Genomic DNA, 18,646 nt, shown 5'->3' on the forward strand with positions numbered 1-18,646 from the left:
GCGCAGCGCTGTCCAGAATATTTTTACTTTGACTATTTTTAAATTGCATGACAATCTGAAAGAGCCAACAACTTTTGGGGACACGCACACGAAAAAAACCGTGCAACAACCATTCGGTTGTTAATTTGGCTACATTGACTGACAACGCAGCCGCCTTTGAAAAAAATTAAAAAAAGGAAAAACCAAATCGAATAGATGCACAAGCAAATGCTTCCATTGGCTCCGGCGGTAAATATTTTTCTTTATTCTAGTGTATATACATACTATAGATTCGGATGTATATGTACCCATGTCCACAAAGCTTTAATTTAGACGTCAATTTATGGCACTGTCTATATTCATGCAGAGCAGCTACTCAACAAATTCTATGCATAACAATAATATATTGTTGGACACAAACATGCATAAACAATAAAATCAAAACATAAAAAAAGTTGAGTATTTAAAGCAAATAATTTATACTAGTGTGCCATTTTTATCTCGACTTTCCAATATCCTTTAAAGTGGTTTAAAGATTAAGTAGCTATTTTAAGGAATATCTCATTCTTATTTTGGCTAAAACAAGACTTGCATACAACGTTTATTTAAAATTAAATATCGAGGTCCTTTATTCTGTTTCTAGTCAACAAAGTATAAAATATATATATTTTATAGCTGAAATATTGTATTACAAATTATGTTTTTAGATCTTGCTTCATTAAACTCACATAAGGACACTTAATTAACCCGATTTGAAAATATACTCGTTATTATATTTTGTATTTTTCATTTGAGTCATTCAAATTTTTATTTTAGAACGTAAACATTAGTGCAACACTTTTTTATTTACTCCTTTTTATAGGTTTGTATGAGCGAGATTGAAAATGGGCCTTTATTGCATTTATTTTGCCATTTCTCGCGGCTGAAGTTGAATGATTTTTTGGCCCAACTACCCACACATGGCACCGCAATTTCCACATTCACCGGCCCTCTTTTTGCCCATGGTTTATTTATGCAATTTTCCAATTTCCCCCAGCATACAGCTTACAAACAGAACAAAAATGAAAGCTGTGTACTCTAATAAAAAGTAAAAATGCAATTTGCAAATTAACAAAAACGGGTATGTAAACAACAACAGTGACGTCACATATAAATAAAAAAACCAAATTCAAAATCAAGCCGCGGGGTTAAAAAGGCGTCGTTTGCCATACATATTATGCGCATAAAGTGTGTATTTTAAGTAGGGCCGTTTTAAAGCAATATTCAAATGTACCAGCAGCAAATATATTTCACTCATAGAAACTCAACAAAAGTATCTATAGTCGAGTATTTCGAATGTGGGTTTTGTGTTGTGGAAAAATAATCATCGATGCTGCGGCGTCAGTGGGGCAGAGTCAGAAGCAACAAATTTAAATATATTTATTTATCTGAATAGCGGAATATGTATCTCGCACACGCATGTCTGCACATACTTCAGATATATTTTTAAAAAATCAAAACGACAATATTCCGCTGCGCTGCAGCATTTTGAAATACAGCAACAGACGTCGACAGCGACGTCGACGCCGACGTCGGCAGAGATCGGCGAGCGAACATTTTCGGCGGTTGCAGGCAGCGGCACTCGATCGTACCGCTTAGTGCCACGTCGTGTCTCAGAGCGCCCAGGCCACGGGCCCCCGAATCGTACCGCTTAACGGAAAGTCTAAGAAACATATACCTTACATACCAAAAATTCCAATAATACTAGTATTATTTGAAGTACTAGCAATACTCGAAGTACTAGCAATACTCGAAGTACTAGCAATACTAGAACTCCCCGCCTGGGAAAGTGAGTGCCGTGAATAGCCTGCCAGCACATCGATAAACCTTTTATTTTTGGAGAAACCAGCTGCCAGCAGCATCCGTCATGCAGGTCTTCGATAACAATATGGTAAGTGAAATCTACCCTCCGGCCAAAAGCCATTTGTGCTCGTGTTTACCCAGGCCAAATTTATTGTCGCAACGTTGTGTATACCTAGCCACACTTAGCCCAGTTAGCTTAACCCAGAAATGCCAATACACAAATTCCAGCTATACAGTGCTCCTTTTTGCTCAGCCACGCCCATTTTGGCCGCAGAAAAGAAGACCCTTTTGTAAAGTAGAAATGGGGGAAAAGAGTGCCAGTCAGGAAGTCATGCGGTGCACGGAACGGGCCGCCAAATTAATTACAAAAATTCACTTAATGGCCACGATCCAAGTGGGTCAACGTACGTTCGGGCCACTAGAAATTTGCAAAATGAAAACTTAAGTGTTCCGAAAAAAGAGACATGTCAAAATTCTACTGTCAGCAGGCTGCCATAAAGTGCAACTAAATGATTTTAGTACACACCTTCATTATAGTCCGATTTCCAAAATAGAAATCATGGCATTGAGGCGAAACTATAATGGACATTCCAGACCCCACATTTGCCATAAAAGTGGATTCCTCAAAATGAGATACATCTTTATCTTTGGCCAGAGGAAATATATTTGCAATGCGAGAAGTTTCCATTCCATTTGATTCGTTCGCATTATCTAAAAATACATATCCATATCTTTATTAATAATAAAAATAAGCTTGGAGACAAACCAAACACAGGCCAATAAGTATTCGCCAGATACTGATTTCTTGGCAGCTGAGCGACCCCATTAAGTACATAAATCGTCAGGCGTATTCACATAAATACATTTGAACCGGCAAATGCATATACAGATCACCACGAAATTGTCGCAGGCGGATTTCACCCATATGTAAGACTATTGCGGCACTTACAGAATGAATGAATTAGTCACATTACTTATCTGTGGGCCAACTGAATCCCAAAAATCGGTGGCAAGGTCGCGCGGATGACGAAAGCAATTCGAAATGACATAGTTGATTTCCTTTAATACCCACAAGGTAGTATAAATAGATCCGTCGATTTTACAATTTTCGTCGAGGAGGAAAAAAAATAGGCCAAGAAACCAAAACCGAAATGGAATTGGTTTATTTTCAGGCCGAATAAATCAATTGGCTTCTGTATTTATGCAGATGCCACCATTTGATTATTTCGCACTGTCGTTGATTTATGGCCAAAGGCCAAAAGGGGCTGTTGTGGGTGGCACTTCCTCCATCACTGTGCCCCATTTTGCCCCATTTTCCAGTGGCTTTCCCTCTTTTTCGAGAGTATTGTGCACGTCATGTGTAATTGCTATACGTCAATGTCAATGTGTGTGGGTTAGGGTCTGATAAATGCAAGCATATGTAAGTGCTTGTGGACGTCCAGGATCCTGTGGTTGCAATTGGTTAGCTTTAATGAAATGGTCGATGATGTATTGTTGGCAAATATGTGCCTGTCCATTTCATCGCCCATTGAAGGGGAATATTGGGCAGGGCACGCATGTGGAAATATTATCGATTTTAAAAATGTTAAGCACACGGAAGTCTTGAGTCAATAAATTGAATGAATTCCAATCCCCAAAAGACTTTCATCAGCTTTTGTTATTTGGCAGCCAAAAGAATCTTTCTGTGAACATTAGAAAGAATTTCTGCCAAACAAAAGTTGAATAACAAATGCATTACAGGGCTCATTCAGCCAATTACAGTTACCTTAATTGGGTACACTAAAACCACAGGGGGCCTTAATAGAGAAAGCAATGTTTACAACATGTTTTCTAAATTCCGGAAAACCCAAGCCAAGTATAAGAAACACCTCTTTTTTTTGGGATCTAAGAATTCTCTGGCTGGAAATAAAAACAATAAGTGTGTGCAATAATTTGCATATTCGCCTTGTTTATCGATCAAAACACAAACAAACAACGTGCCGCAATTGTTTAAATATCTCGAAAACAAACATCTCCACGCAGAGCAAAACTGTCTGGCTATTTATAAAGCAAAAACCGAAATGTTAATGCGCTGAAATGAAATGAATAATTAAATCACGATATGTATATGACTAATTGTGTGTTCTATCTGTTTCCCACGATTAGCGCCGTGCCTCACGTCGTGCCTCGCTGCGTCGTGGCTCGATTTCGGCCTTGCCCCAGAAGTCGCACGAGATTCCCTGGGACATCTTCGAGCGGCTCTCCCTGCCGTTCCTGTTGTGCCAGGCGGCGGCCATCGTGACCTCCCACCTGCTCCACGCCCTGGACATCTCCAGCATCTCCACCTTCGCCGTGTTCGTCTGGTTCGCATTGGCCACCGTGGGAGCCGTGCTCTTCTACCACTTCGTCAAGGTAAGTCTACAGCTACATTTCCAGACAGACGTTTCCTAATCCTGGCCAAAACCGCACAAGGGATCCATACCGCATATGGTTTCGGTTTCAGAGGCCACGGGCGGTTGTAACTTTAAGATATGCCCCTCGCTCGGTTCCTCTTCCGTTTTGGCTCGCTTCAAGTGCCAAGCCAAGACCACAAGTGACGACGGAGGGTCTCAAATACTAGGCAAAACAAATCAGTGGCACTAAAAATAGTCGGGCCCAGGCAGAAAATCCAAAAGGGAGGCAGGCGTAGAGGGTCCTGCGGCAGGCACGTCGTCAACTTATGCTTAACCAGACCAAAAGGAAACCCTTGACTGTGGATTTGGCTTCGGATTTGCCAGCGTTTGGTATTTCAGAGCTTACTGCCTGGCAGCCAGCCGGGAAAATGAAAATGAAAACAAATAAATAAGCAGCCGGGGAAATGTGTGGAGAGGGGGTGTGGGGAATCCGTCTAAAGGGGAAACCCAAGCAAAACTTGCTGAAAGAAAAGGGTTTGGTAATGAATATAAATTCGCAAGTAGGAAAAATGTATGGTTTTGATTCACTTGAGACCAACAAAAATTTCCAAGCGAAGGCTGTGGAAAGGGGCCATCTAGCAAATTGTAAGTCATTTTAATATCCTTACCAACATTTCTGGTATCTAAGGTTTCTCCTGGCAGGTAATCATTTTAAGTTATGACTTAAAAAAAGACCTCTTCAGATAAATAGTTAGTTAGAGACCATCCAAACCTTTCCAATTTTTCAAGCGTTGGTTAAGAAAGGTTTTGCAGGACTGATAATTAGTTACATTTAGGACAACGACTTTAACAACTTAAACTTAATTTACCTTTTTAAGTACATACTATTTTTTATGAACGTTTCCCACGAATCAATTTGAATTCTTGAGGAAGATACAATATTCTGAACAAGTTGTTAGTGCTTCCCTTAACATTGCCAACTTTGCATAAAGTTCCATTCAAATAAAACCCAATTTATCCAATACTAAGTTATCCTTTTCATTAAGCTTAAGTGCTTCCCATTATTCAATTGAAAACATTAAAGGCCTTGAGGGGTCTATATTAAAATCCTGTTTGCTCGCGTCTTGCTTGATTTAACTTCTAAGAAGCTCCAACGCAATACTCCTCAGGTTATGTGCTTCCTGAATGGGATTATTTGCCTTTATCCTCCACGATTAACTGGCTAAATTACCACAGTGCGTATACGCAATGCCACGAAATCGAATGAAGTTATCTCTCGATTTCGCACCATTTGCTTGAATGCACATTAATGATTGCGGCGCCGACAAAGTCAGCAGATAATTCAAATTTGCGTGCACTTTAATTAGCTTTCTTGGGTGGGGAAGTGTGGGGAAGTGGGCCCCCAGAATTGACATTGGCCATTTGCTGCCTGGCAATTACACGAGGATAAGAGTGCCGAGTCCTGTGGCCGCCATCCGTGGCACGTATCCCGTCCACATCGTATCCGTATCGGTCGGATGGCCGGATGGCATGATGGCATTGTCCGGGCAATTGCAGGCTGCTTGTGGCGCACTCAATGCGACGCGCAACCCGGCATTAAGGTAATAAGCACGACGGCAGGATAATTAACAGCAACAGCAGCAGATGCAGTTGGAGTAACTGGTGGAAAAAGGGGGTGGGGAGGGGAGGGGTGGTGTGCCGAGGAGGCAGGACTCAGCTGTCTCATTGTGCCAAGGATTTGCCAAGGACACGTTGTGACTTTCATGAAAACAGGGAAAACCTTTTAACTCAACGAATATAAAATACTCTGCATAAAAAATATATTATTGACCTTCAAAAGGGAAACTTGAGTGCCTATAGTGGAATTCTATAAAGGAAACTTATTTCAAAATGCAGTAGAGAGCCAATTAAATAACTAGTGTTTATTTTTGACATTGCTATTATATTTATTTCAAAAGGGGAAACCTTTGTTTATTCTGTTCAGTGTTATGAAATCCTTACTATTGGAAATCTTTAGTTAATAATGCAGAATAAAGCCAAGTATTAAACTAATTAAATATCAAATTAGGTTACATTTTCTTTTAATCATTTATATTAAACATTCAATCTGCAAGAAACCGCTCTAAAGCCAGTAAATATCTTAAAATAAAACCTCAAATACTTTTGAAGGCACAACGTCTCAATTTCTAACATTCGATGGATTATTTACATAACAACAATTCGCATGTCCTTGCGGAAGAAGCCTGGAATCTATTTTTAGCCACGGCAACAGGACCTTCGACAGGGGCGACACACTCCCTATTTTTGGGCCCGAAAACAAGAAAAAGGAAACGACACGAAATGCCCTTGGCTTTGATTAGCTTTTCGGCCCGGCCAGGCCTCAACTATTAACCCGATTTTTGTTGCCTGCTTTCCGCTTCGCCTTAACATTTACATGTGCGGAGTAGATAAAGTTATTTGCAAAATGCGTGGATCTATGGACACATCCTGTTTGTCCTTGCACATCACGTTGTGCATTTCATTTTTATGGCACGACCGTCGAATTAAATTACACGCACGCACACATTTCGGGGGGAGGGATTCCCCGCTGGGTGGGGATTCACTGGGGACGAGGACGAGGACGAAGGAATTGGCAACTGTTGACGCGACAGCACAAATTGGGTGCAATGAAATGTAAATGCGCAGCTAATGAAATGCTCACCGATGTCGCCCACTTCTGCCACGCCCATGCCACGCCCCTCTGGTGTTGCATAAATCCCCTATTATCTACTACCTAAATTGCAGCTGTTTCGGGCCAACTGCATTGCAGACTGCCGACTGCAGACTATTTTGGTTCGATTTCGGCACTGGGACCCTTTCACAACGCAAATTACACTCAGCTTAATATGCATAATTAAGTCCACAACCCGCTTTTCTGCACCCCAATTTTCCCCAAAGGAGGGGGAGGAAATTTCCTCGGGCGACGAGCAACAGTTTCCCGGAACAAGACACGAGATGGGCGATGGAAATGGGAATTGGAATGGGAATGGAAATGGGTGCGGGGCTTGTCAGCTGCCAGAAACAGTGTAAATAATTGAATTAATAGCTTCGTGTGAGCCACGCTAATGAGCAGTTGCTCAACATCATCAACGCCCACTGCAACACGCCCCCGTTCTCCATTCCCCAGTCGCATTTTCCAATGTAATTCCATGTGCGGGATCTTGAACTCTTCAGTGGAGAAAGTTACGAACTGGACATCTGAGCCAGGTGAATCCGCTGCTGATCCACTCGGTTTTCGGTTACGCCGGAGTCATGATTCAGCCACTCGGGCGGAAAATGGCTGGAGTTTTCCAAGCATTAACGGCACTGAGCGGAAACAAAAGCCGTAAAGTTTTTCATTTCTCTCAAGATCAGCAGCTCATTAAGGGATCAAATAGGTGTATTAAAACTGAACCCTTAAAACTTAAGTCTTAAAAAAATTATTAAAGGTTTATTATTCAGCTATATTACAAAAATGTATTCCAACCATCAAGAAGAAACCACTTAAATTCTTTGAAGAAAATTGAAGGAGGAGATATAGACTACTCCAAAAATTTATCAAATTTCTATGATTACAAATTTGTTAAGTACTTTTTTTAATCAGATCAGATTATACAATCCTTAAGAAAATATAGTCAGCATTGAATGTTTATAAAATCTTTGACACAGAAGTAATCAATGTTAAAACATTCAAGTTTTATTCCACCAGTAAAAAAGTTGGAAAACGTTTTATAAGTTATAAATTTTCACAATAATTTTAGAAAAAAAAAATGCTTTCTAGCTGTTTTAGGTATTATTATCATTCGATTTTGAAATAGTAATTGCAGTGTATGGAGAGCAGCTTTCACAATCTTTCTAGAAAATAAAAAATGTTTTCTGTTTAGCTATTATAACCTTTTCGATTTTAAAATAGTTTTTTTCAGTGTGTGGAGAGCAGCTGGCAGGATAGGAGTTTTCCCGTGCATCTGTAACATTGTCCTGGTGCCCTGCACTGTTTATTACCCAGTAAACCATCTACTTAGCTCCCTGGGTTTTTGCTCCAAAGCGACGGCTTCCTTAGTTTCCCGACGACTGCAGCACACTTTGTCGCAGTTACAGCTCCATAAAACTTTGGCCGTAGACAAATTTTACGCTGATTTGTGTGTTGTGCACGCAGAAAAAAATGTCGAAAGAACTGTTTTGTCAACGGGACTGACTGCATTCGCAATTAGGAGATGATGATGATGATGATGGCGGGGATGATGATGATGATGGGGCAGGATCTGGAAGCTGGAAACCAGGGTCCCTGGCCACAATGCACAGGACAACTGAAGGCTATATAAAAGCGGGCTCTCCCTCGCACACAGCCCATAAAAACTCATTATGTGCGAAGTTTCGTTCGCTTGTTTTTACCCATCGACCCCCTCGCTCCCTCTCCCTCCCTCCCCCCTCACACACCTCGTTGTCCTTTGTATCTAACAGATACATATACTCCTCCGTTTTCTGTTTCGGTTTTATGGTGTCGCGCGTGGCCTGTTGATTCACACACGCACACCAGCACACTCTCTCGCACACACACATAAATACACTGAGGACATTCAGAAATGGCAATGGCGTGCCCGGCCTGACAATGGCTGGAAATGAAGGACACGGCAGATGGGAGCTGCGAGCTGGGACTACGCGCATTGCGTTTCTTAGAATTGCACGCCATTAAATCGCCTTGACAACTCCCATTCCCTCGATTCCCCCTTTTCCCCTATCCCCTGTCCATTGCCCATTGCCATTTGACCCCAACCCCCCCCCCCTCCCCCTTTTTATTCTTTGCTGTGCTGCGCACTTTAGTTAAATTAAAAACCAATTGCAGACGAGGCAGCCGTGCATCTAGCGCGCATCGCACATCATGCTTCGGAAGCCAAAAGGTCAGAGGTCGCCAAATGTGGGTAAATTGCAGCGAAAGCTGCCACATGATTGGCAGCCATTTCAAAAGATATGTAGACTTGAAATATTAGTTTTTTTTTTATTACTATTACAATGCCAAATGGTACTTTTATTTAAAATTTCTTTTAATATTTATATTAAGCACTGAATTGTTTGATTGGTTGATTACTGTATAAAAAGTGACTAAATAAAAAAAACAGGAATAACCATATAAAATATTTAATTGGCAAAAGCACATAACCTTTTGTTTTCCTAAATTAAATAAAATTCTTAAATTAAAAATATTCAGATACAATAAACATGTTAACAATTAAGTTTAGAAAAATGTATCAAATAAATTTGACGTAAACTGAAACATTTTCATTAAATAAAAATGCTAATAAATATCTTCACATTTTATACACACTGGGCATGATTTTCTATTACTCAAAAATATTTGTTTCCTTATTTATTTTATTTTATTGACCCTTTGTCTTAACATTGCATAACATTTGAATTGCCAGATAGTACGTTACCTTGCCCATCCTTGTTGCAATCTAGTTTATATTCTCGAGCCTTGTGTTACACTATATTTTAATTAACAGCCATTGCCAGGGGCATCATTTTTCGACCGGATACAATGGGAATTTAAATACAGATAAATTTCCATCCTGAAGATGGGGTGAGGGTGGGTGAAGAGGGGAGGGTGTGCGGCCTAATCCTTCGTTTAAACACCCGCCCAGATGTTGGCTAACAGGCTGAGCTGCCATAATGGCTGGCTTGGCTTAAAGTCAAAGCTTTGCGTGTTGTCTGCCACACACACACACACTCGCACCCCCACACACCCATACTTGCTTCCGCTCTCCCCATAAAACGCACACACACACACACAAACACACGGAGATAGGAATAAGAGAAACAAGCTGCAAATTGGCCTAGGTCTCCTTTGGTACAACGCGTGGTATGCGCAATGCGAAAAGCCTTTAATGCTGACGTTGTCGTCTGCGGATGGCGTGAAGTTGGCAGAGGTCCTGCCTGCCACACGCCATCAGGATACAACGCGCGTGTGTGTGTGTGTATGGGTGGAGTGTGCAGGAAAGCAAAACACAGAAATGGTTTTTAACTTTCCGGTTAATTAATTTATTACAGCTTAATACGTTCAATGACTTTTGGCGCCCGCCTCCCGCGTTCCGTTTGTCTTGGTTGTCATTTATATTTACCCACCGCACACCGACGTTGTCGTTTTTTAGTTAATTTATATTTTTGTGGGGACCACCACCACCACCCCCCTCTCCAGCCCCTCGACTTTTACCTCTCTCTCTCTTTTCCCGCATTTTATTCGATGTCTATTTTTAGCCACTGATTTAATATGCGTGCATGCGTGTGCGTGCCTCTCTTTGTTTCGCATTTCTTGGTTTCTCTTTTTTTGGCCACATTTCGTCGCCTTGTTCACAAAGGATACCGCGCAGTGGGTGCTTGCTGGAGGGGGGTAGTGGGTGGGGGCATCCTGGCTGGAATGGTGACACAGCGAGGACAATTTGTATGCGGTTTGTTTGCCATTTTTCACTTAAACTCTGACTCCCCCTCCTGCGATATTGCACCATTTCGCTTATGTAGATTTATTTGGGGCCTCTCGAGCGGTCAAGCGTGTCCCGTTTTCTTGAGAGGTTTATGTGTCTGTGAGGATATCGCTGGGGATAGAGCACCAGCGAGGGTGGCGGGGAGGGGGGATACAAATAAGATAATAAAACCAGCGTTGGGGTCCGATAAGCGAACGTTAGCCCGGCTCGTTGTCCGGCAACCGAACGGGTTCAATGGTTTCCCAGCATCGAACTAAATCTGTTTACTTCGATACTCATTTTATTTATTACGAACACTAATTTCAACCAGGAAGTACAATAATAAAACTGCTTTATTATTTTACTTCCTGGTTATTTATTCAGTTTATGGCCGGACAGTCCAAGTTTCTCAATTCCATGGAAACGTTGGGCTGAGGAAATAACAGTCAAGCTGAAATTAAAATTGCGTGCCACAAAATTAGTTTGTCATTTTATAAGAGCTTTGAGAAAAACATTTCTTAAACTGCTGGAGAAAATAAGATTAGTCCTTCATTTTGACATTAGTAAGTTTTTTATTTAATTTTTAATATTGTAAACATTTTTACTTTAGATACCTAGCTTAGATACCATACTCAAAATGAATTACTTCGCCAGAATTAAAGTAATAAATAATAATGAGATTTGTTAGTTAAGCCAAATTAATCAAAAAGCTGAATTGACAAAGAAATATTTTAGACATCAAGTAAAATATTAGTTTATAGCGCTCGCCATATGCGAATCACAATTTGTTTTACTTCTTTCGATAATAGACATTTCAGAGACATCCACGAATGGGATTCAAAAACAAGCCATTTCTAAATCCCTTAATTTCCATGTTATAAATACCCGAGTATTGATTAAACTCGGCTAGGTTCGCTTCCGGTCAACATATTTTCACAACTTTCACGTAGTTCATTCCGCAACCCACGTTTCCGCATTATCCTCGAAATAGGAAGCGGAGTATATGGCACCCCTGGACAGTCATAAATTTATTCACGCAAATGAAGGCCCATGTTGGCAGGTTCATGAGTCGGACTCCTCCTTATTGTTGTTTACATTTTACACTCATAACTTTCAGCTCGCCCACGCACAAACACGTGCCATGCCAGAAAGAGAGAGAGGGGGAGAGAAAGTGGAGAAAGGTGTATCGCTAACACTTTCACCGCTTACACATTATTTGATAGGACCTGGGAATTCTCTACAATATAGAGTTTATATCCCTTTCGAGCTGCTAACTTGCTGCAGTTTACACATTAACTTCCGCTCTGGCACTGAAGCCCTTGCTTAGCCAGCATAATGCATTATAGTATTATATAAATATTACGCATACGCCGTGGTGTACGTAAGCCGGAGGTAATGAGTCCACGGCAAGCAGCAGAATCGCGTGCCCCGCTCCCATTTATCAATTTCGTGGCTAAAAGTGCGCGTAAAATGGAGAGCCCAAAACCGCAGATAGCACCTGCTGCTCTTGGCCAGCGTATAAATCTTCCACTTCCACTGGCCTCTGCAATTAAAATGCAATAAAGGATGCATTTAAATGGCTAAAGTACAGTGAAGCAAGAAAGGGGGGAAGGTGGAGCCCTTATTGACTTACTCGCTTCCAATGCGCGGCATGCATTTCCGACCCAAGTGCTCAGTTAAATGGAATGTCTGACATGCACCCTGCCACAAGCTGGAATGCCACCCCAAAACTTCTGCCGTGCGCTATTTCGGGGTGCATGCAACTTGGGTTCTATTTCGGGATCGCTTTATAAAAACCGCAAGCCATCGGTGTGCTCACAGAGCCGACATGACCGCCCAGAGGTGCGATGTCGGGCTTTGGCAAATGGCAGGTGGAGAGTGCAAAGTGGCAGGTAGCAGGTGGCAGGTGGCATGTGGCAAGAGGCAGGCGGTTGCGTCAAGGGGACGCCTGTTTCATGCCTTGCACGTAGTCACTGCACTGTCGAAATATCCTCATTTTTTCGGGCTCGTTGTTTCGCACTTCAGCCATGGCCAAGAGGAGCTGTTAAAGAGACACATCAGAGGTGAAAAAAAGGTTAAAAGTGGAGTGAATGTGTCAATAACCATCTAAGCAAACACGATGGCACGACACAAAAATAGAAACGCTTCTTGCATATTTAGAGAAAGAATTTCGATAATGTACTTAGGGGTAAAATATCTGATTTTTGCACAGTTCAAACAATATTTACATTGAAATGTATTTTCTTTTATCTAAGGGATTAAAAATAATCGTTAATGGACCCATTTGCTTTAAAACTACTTTTTTTATTTTTTACTATGATTTTATTTTGTAAGCGTCACACCTAAACCCTTTTTTACTTATGTCAACTAAGAGAACAAAAATCCGCCAAATTGGAAAACCAATAAAGCTTTATTCACTTATGCCCACAAATTGTAGTCTATTAAAAATAATCGTCTTTACTCTGATATAATCTGTAGCCTAAAGTTTCTTTATAAATTATTGTCGCATACATATGTTTTTGAACTTATAACTTACCATTGATTAGTTTATTAAATTTGTTGATTGCATTGGAGTTTAATGGAATTGTTAATTTAAGAGAAATTTTACGAAAAGAATTTGAATATTTGTTCAACATATTATTTCTCCCAAATGCATTTAAAAGTGAAACTCCTGATGAAACACAAGAAGCCACCCCTTTTTTAAAAGGTCAACAGTAAGAGAAGTAATTAAGCTTGGGGTAATTAAATATTTGCGATGCGAAGTTAGAACTGCTTTGATGACTTAGCAGTTCAGAAATCCAACAGCTTCTCTGCTTTCTTTAATAATTATTCTTCAGAAGGCCAGTGCTTGGATGCTCTATCGGATTTCTTGTGAAGATGCTGCCACAATTTCTGGTTTACCCCAATGCACTTTTATGGACTCTAAACATTTAGTTGCTTGGTTTTTCTCCGGTTTCCTTTTATTCCAGCTTTTTGCTGGATTTTAATTGCTCAATTCCGTTAAGTCAGTTGCTGTTTTTAGTTGAAGCAAAGTTTAAAGTAATTTATGCTGAACCGCAATAAATTGGGGTGGCAGCGGAAGAAACTAAGGACGTGGAATGCTTCGTGCATTTTTAGCGGAAAAGTTGACCCAAAGTTTGCAGCACTACGTACTATATCTAAAGTAGATTCGCGTAAAAGCCGAAGGACCATAACTTGTCGGGAACTTGGGCAGGATATTTTTGGTGGGAGGTATGAGGAGTGGCAAACCAGAGCTACCAAATCCCCGCACTCCCCCCGCGACGAGTGTTTGTGTTTTTATTAACGCCAAACAACGGCCAACAGATTTCGATAAGCCAAACACTTATGGCCACAATAAAATGTCGGCCAGTCTTAATGGGTGTCAACAGCACGGCCAATAATAATACACCCGTCTTGTCCTGTTTCCTTTTTTTCCACAATTTTACGAGCACTTTATAACGGTTTAATAGCCCGAACAATGAGTAGCCACCAACCTCCCTTTTCGAACCCGATTGACGCAAACTGGAGGCGACCACTCGAGTCGCGTGGAACTATGTATATTGGTTAATGGCATGATGGCTATGACACTATCCCCCCTATGTTATCCTAGTCCTAGTTCCTAGTCCTGCCCGCAGAATCCAGAGGCCACAATAAAAGCAAAGAGACTCGATGCGCGTGTCTAAAGCGGAAGTCTTAGCGAGCACACGTCTTCCTGCTCGCCCACTTCAACTTTCCATCATCATCAGCGTCTCAAGCCGTGATGAACTTAAACAAATATCTGTGACAGTCCTCCAAACACACTCACACACACACACACATATCCATCCACATAAACAAACCGGAGACGTTCCACGCCGGACTTTCTCTTTGAAATCGAAAGCAGACGGTTCCGCGTGGAGAGGGGGCGGGGGGTCGAACTTTAATCGCTGTTGACAAAGTTGCCAACTGCCACGCGGCCGTCTAAGCCCAGTTTGTGACACGACTTTTAAGTGGCCGAACCTATCGTCACACAGACGTCATTTCGGCGGGGCCAAAGGTCAAACTTCTGACAGGAAAATTTGATACTCTGCCGCACAGAAACATAAAGACCCAATTGTTGGCTAATTGGCATTACAATTATTGAACATTAATTGGCTGAAGATGTGAACAGCCAGCTGAAACCCGTTCACCTTAGTCTGTTACACGTAGAAAAGAGCATTTAAGAAATATTAATTAGAGAAAATACAATCGCCAAATCTTCAAATCAATCCAATAAAATATTCGGATACACTTTCTTAAGTAAGAAGCTGAGACCAAAGTCTCAATATAATATTAAAAGGCTAATATGATAAAAATAATAGAGTAATATTTAATTGTGAGTTAATCTTTTATCCTAACACATTTTTTGTGTGTCTTAAAGTACACCCTGAATATTGAAAACTACTATAACAATTTGTGAAATATTTCTACAAATACAAATCTATATACATCCTTTCATTAAGATATTGTTCTAATGAAATCTTCAAGCATTTATCATTAATAAAACTAATAATAAAGTTAAAATTACAACCTTAAAGTATATATTGGTTTTATAAAATATAGCCAACTTGTTAACTGATTTTCTTTACTTACTCTGTATGTTCAGGTATCCGCTTCGGGCAAGGGCGTGCTAATCACCGGCTGCGAGGCCCCACTGGCCTGGTACTTGGCCAAGAAACTGGACGACCTGGGCTTCACCGTTTACGCCGGATTCAACACGCCCATCGAGGATTCGGACGAGGCCAAGATACTCAAGGAGGAGACCTCGGGACGCATGAAGCTGCTGCACCTGGACGTCACATCGGAGAAAACGGTAAGTCTACACGGTACATGACGAGTCCTGAACTTTTAGCCGAGTCTACAACCATCGTCCTTAGATTTTGGAAGCTGCCCGCTATGTGTCGCAGCACTTGCCCCATGGCGCCGAGGGGTTGTGGTCTGTGGTGCACTGTGCCCACTGGATTGCATTGGGTGAACTCGAGTGGATTCCATTTGCCGTGCTGAGGAAGAGCCTGGACTTGAACCTGCTGGGTAAGTGTGTGGGGGCGCCACTGTGCGCAGGACTAGGGCTGCAGTCCTTGAACATCTCCCTTGAACTTCGCAGGTGGAGCCCGCCTCACCCAGATCTTCCTGCCCCTGGTCCGCCGTGCCCATGGTCGCGTGGTCTTCCTTACCTCCGGCCTGAACCGGGTGCCATCTCCCGTCCGGGGCATCCAGAACGCCACCCAGGCGGCCGTCGACTGCTTCGCCGCCTGTCTGCGCCAGGAGATGAGGACCCGCGGAGTGGATGTGTCCGTGGTGGCCGCCGGAGAGTTCGCCCCCGGCAACGGCTGGCTGAACGAAACGGAGCTGCGGGACCAGGTGAGAAAAGGAGCTAATTGCAACATTTCGCTTAATATGCAGAGCTTAATGGGGTCCACTGGGAGAAATTTTACTTCATTTGGTCATCAAATATAGTTTTAGTAGTATTCAATTGATAGGAATTAAAAGAAATAACTTATTTCATTGGTATTTGCGTATGTTACTTCAAAAATATTAAAATTAGAAGGGCATTTATCGAAAATTTTGGTTAAACAAGTTGTTACAGATTTTAAACAGATTTAAAAGCAATTTTCCCAACTATACTTTTTGAGGAATATCAAACCTATATCTGTTATATTTACATTCAAGAGAATTTATAGGAGAGCTCTATTTATCACAGAAACTGTACCATTTTTAGAGGAGTTTTAAATTTGATTAAGAGAAAGATTTAAAATTTAAATGTATATTTTAAGTAATAACATATAACTGGGCCTTTCAAAGCCAAAACAGAACAGGATATCAGAGTAAAAGACTTACTTTTGATTACAATCATTACTTTTAAGCGTGTTAATTTTTTCTAAATACTCCAAGCCACTCAGTGTTTTCTTAACGTGTATTAACCTTGTCGTGCTTTTAGTTTTTTACGATACGATAACTATTCCCGAGCAGCGGGGACTGCTAAAACAGTTTGTGGGCAACTCATTAACCTGGCTGCTTTCCTTCCCCCTCCCCTGTCACATTTTCCGCAGGCCAAGCAAATGTGGAACCAGCTTTCCTCGGAACAGAAGAAGACCTACGGCGAGGATTACTACGAGGCGGCCATGACGTCGGTGGAGAAGTATTCGCGCCAGGTGAGAGTCCACCCAGTTGGCCACCCACAAAACGTGTGTCCGGCGGCTAACGAGAGTTTAATCCTTGGACTTGCTTACCCATTTCCAGGCGGCCGACATCCAGCCCACGCTGCGCGTCCTCATCGATGCCGTGACCAGGACCTTCCCCATGGCCCGCTACACTCCAGTGACGGCCAACGAGAGGCTCCAGATCTTCCTGGCCGAGCACCTGGCTCCCTCCCTCTACGAATCGGTGTACGGCGAGCAGAAGAAGTTCGTCTACTGAGTGCCCCATCCCAGATCCACTGTCCACTATCCAACATCCACTGTCCAATACCGAAACGGCCTGATATTGTTATTCGGAAATTGTTATTCATTTATGATTTACCCCGAAATCCATCTCCCTGCTCCTTGGTGCGCGTGAAGGACACCCCGAAAAGGAACTGTTGCCGGGAGCACTGTTTCGCTGAGCTCCGCCAGTCGATGAGCATTTACGTCCTTCTCTCGATTATACTCATATTTCTCCTTTTCACGGAGGCGTCTGCGAACGCCTGCATAATATTATTTTCTTAAGTTGCTAGAACGAATTGTATAACGACGAATAAAATGAAATGGAAACAATAGCAAACTGGATCTTTCTCTCTCACTTGGGTGAATGAATTATTAAATGGTTTTCATTGTACGGCATGGTATTTTCTGCTTTTACTCACCTTTGAAGACCTATTTTTTACTAAAAGAATTTATGGTTGCATAATTTGTAGACTTTATTGCAGTGTTGAGCATTTCTATTTCTGCTAGATGGAAATGCTTCTATATTTATAATGTTTATTTTATCAACATGTTGAGTAGGTAATATAAATTCTATAATTAATTGGTTTATTAAAAAGTTATTTAAAGTTTAAGATTAAAGGTTTCTAATATAGTAAATATATTCCTGAAAAATAACTTTCTAACTTAGATATGGTACAACTTTAAGAGATGGTTTCAAATAGTTATATAAAAAACTAAAAGGATTCAATTATATAGAACTGCCTACCAATCACTGCTTGTCTCTTTTGTTAGTGCATCCTTCTCCTCCTTTCTTTCGAATGGATTTTTAGAATCCTGTTAATTGCTTTTGATTGACATTTGCCGAGTGGCCTGGCTTAGTCCTGTCGGTGCATTTTATGGTGCGATTTGTGAGACATCCGGCCGCATAAACAAGGCCTCTAATACTCCTCGCACTGGTAAACTAAGCTTAAGTGCAGTGGCTGTGGCAATGGCAGTGGCAGGAAGAGGAGCCTGACATGGCCGCCAAGGAACACGGCTGAGCGCTCATAAAAATAAATTCAATAAATTTTTAATGCGTTTGATTCAGAGCAACAATGACACTTCCGCCGCGTCGGAAGCCAAGGACTTTTGCCGGCAGGAGCTCAGGTGTTGGAAATTCCCAGCGCAGCGCAATGAGCTGTTAGTACTGGTGTTAGAGACACCAAGAAGTGCATAACTGGCGCATAAATCTGCCATGGTTGTTAATGTAAGCCGCAACTGGCAGATGTACCCCTCCTACTTACCCCCCTCCCCAGGTGGCACGTTCGAACTTTTAAGGGTAAGCGAATGGCGGTAAACAAAAAAGTTACCAGGGAAGTGAGTCGGTTAGCTAAAAATACTTATCTGCCATATATCTGCCAACCAAAGGCAACCAACTCTGACCAATGCTTTCCGCATATGGTATATATATACATATACCATTATCTGTCAGCTTTCACGGTGTTTTTCTCCCCCAATACATACACTTTTACTCATTTTATATTTTATATCCAGCCATGTGTAACACTTCCTGTGCTTTTGT

At 41.6% G+C, this 18,646-nt stretch overlaps 1 protein-coding gene across 1 annotated transcript; it reads left to right on the forward strand.

The window, feature by feature from the left end:
- Window positions 1-1,594: 1,594 nt before the first annotated feature.
- LOC108049267 (D-beta-hydroxybutyrate dehydrogenase, mitochondrial) lies at window positions 1,595-17,438 on the forward strand. Its single transcript, XM_017130394.2, has 7 exons — window positions 1,595-1,909; window positions 3,967-4,212; window positions 15,291-15,497; window positions 15,562-15,715; window positions 15,789-16,045; window positions 16,735-16,836; window positions 16,925-17,438. The coding sequence occupies exons 1-7, from the start codon at window positions 1,886-1,888 to the stop codon at window positions 17,099-17,101; spliced, it is 1,167 nt and encodes a 388-aa protein (XP_016985883.1). The 5' UTR covers window positions 1,595-1,885; the 3' UTR covers window positions 17,102-17,438.
- Window positions 17,439-18,646: the final 1,208 nt, after the last annotated feature.

This window comes from Drosophila rhopaloa, unplaced genomic scaffold (genome assembly GCF_018152115.1).
Source record: "Drosophila rhopaloa isolate 14029-0021.01 unplaced genomic scaffold, ASM1815211v1 contig_115, whole genome shotgun sequence".
NCBI lineage: Eukaryota > Metazoa > Arthropoda > Insecta > Diptera > Drosophilidae > Drosophila > Drosophila rhopaloa.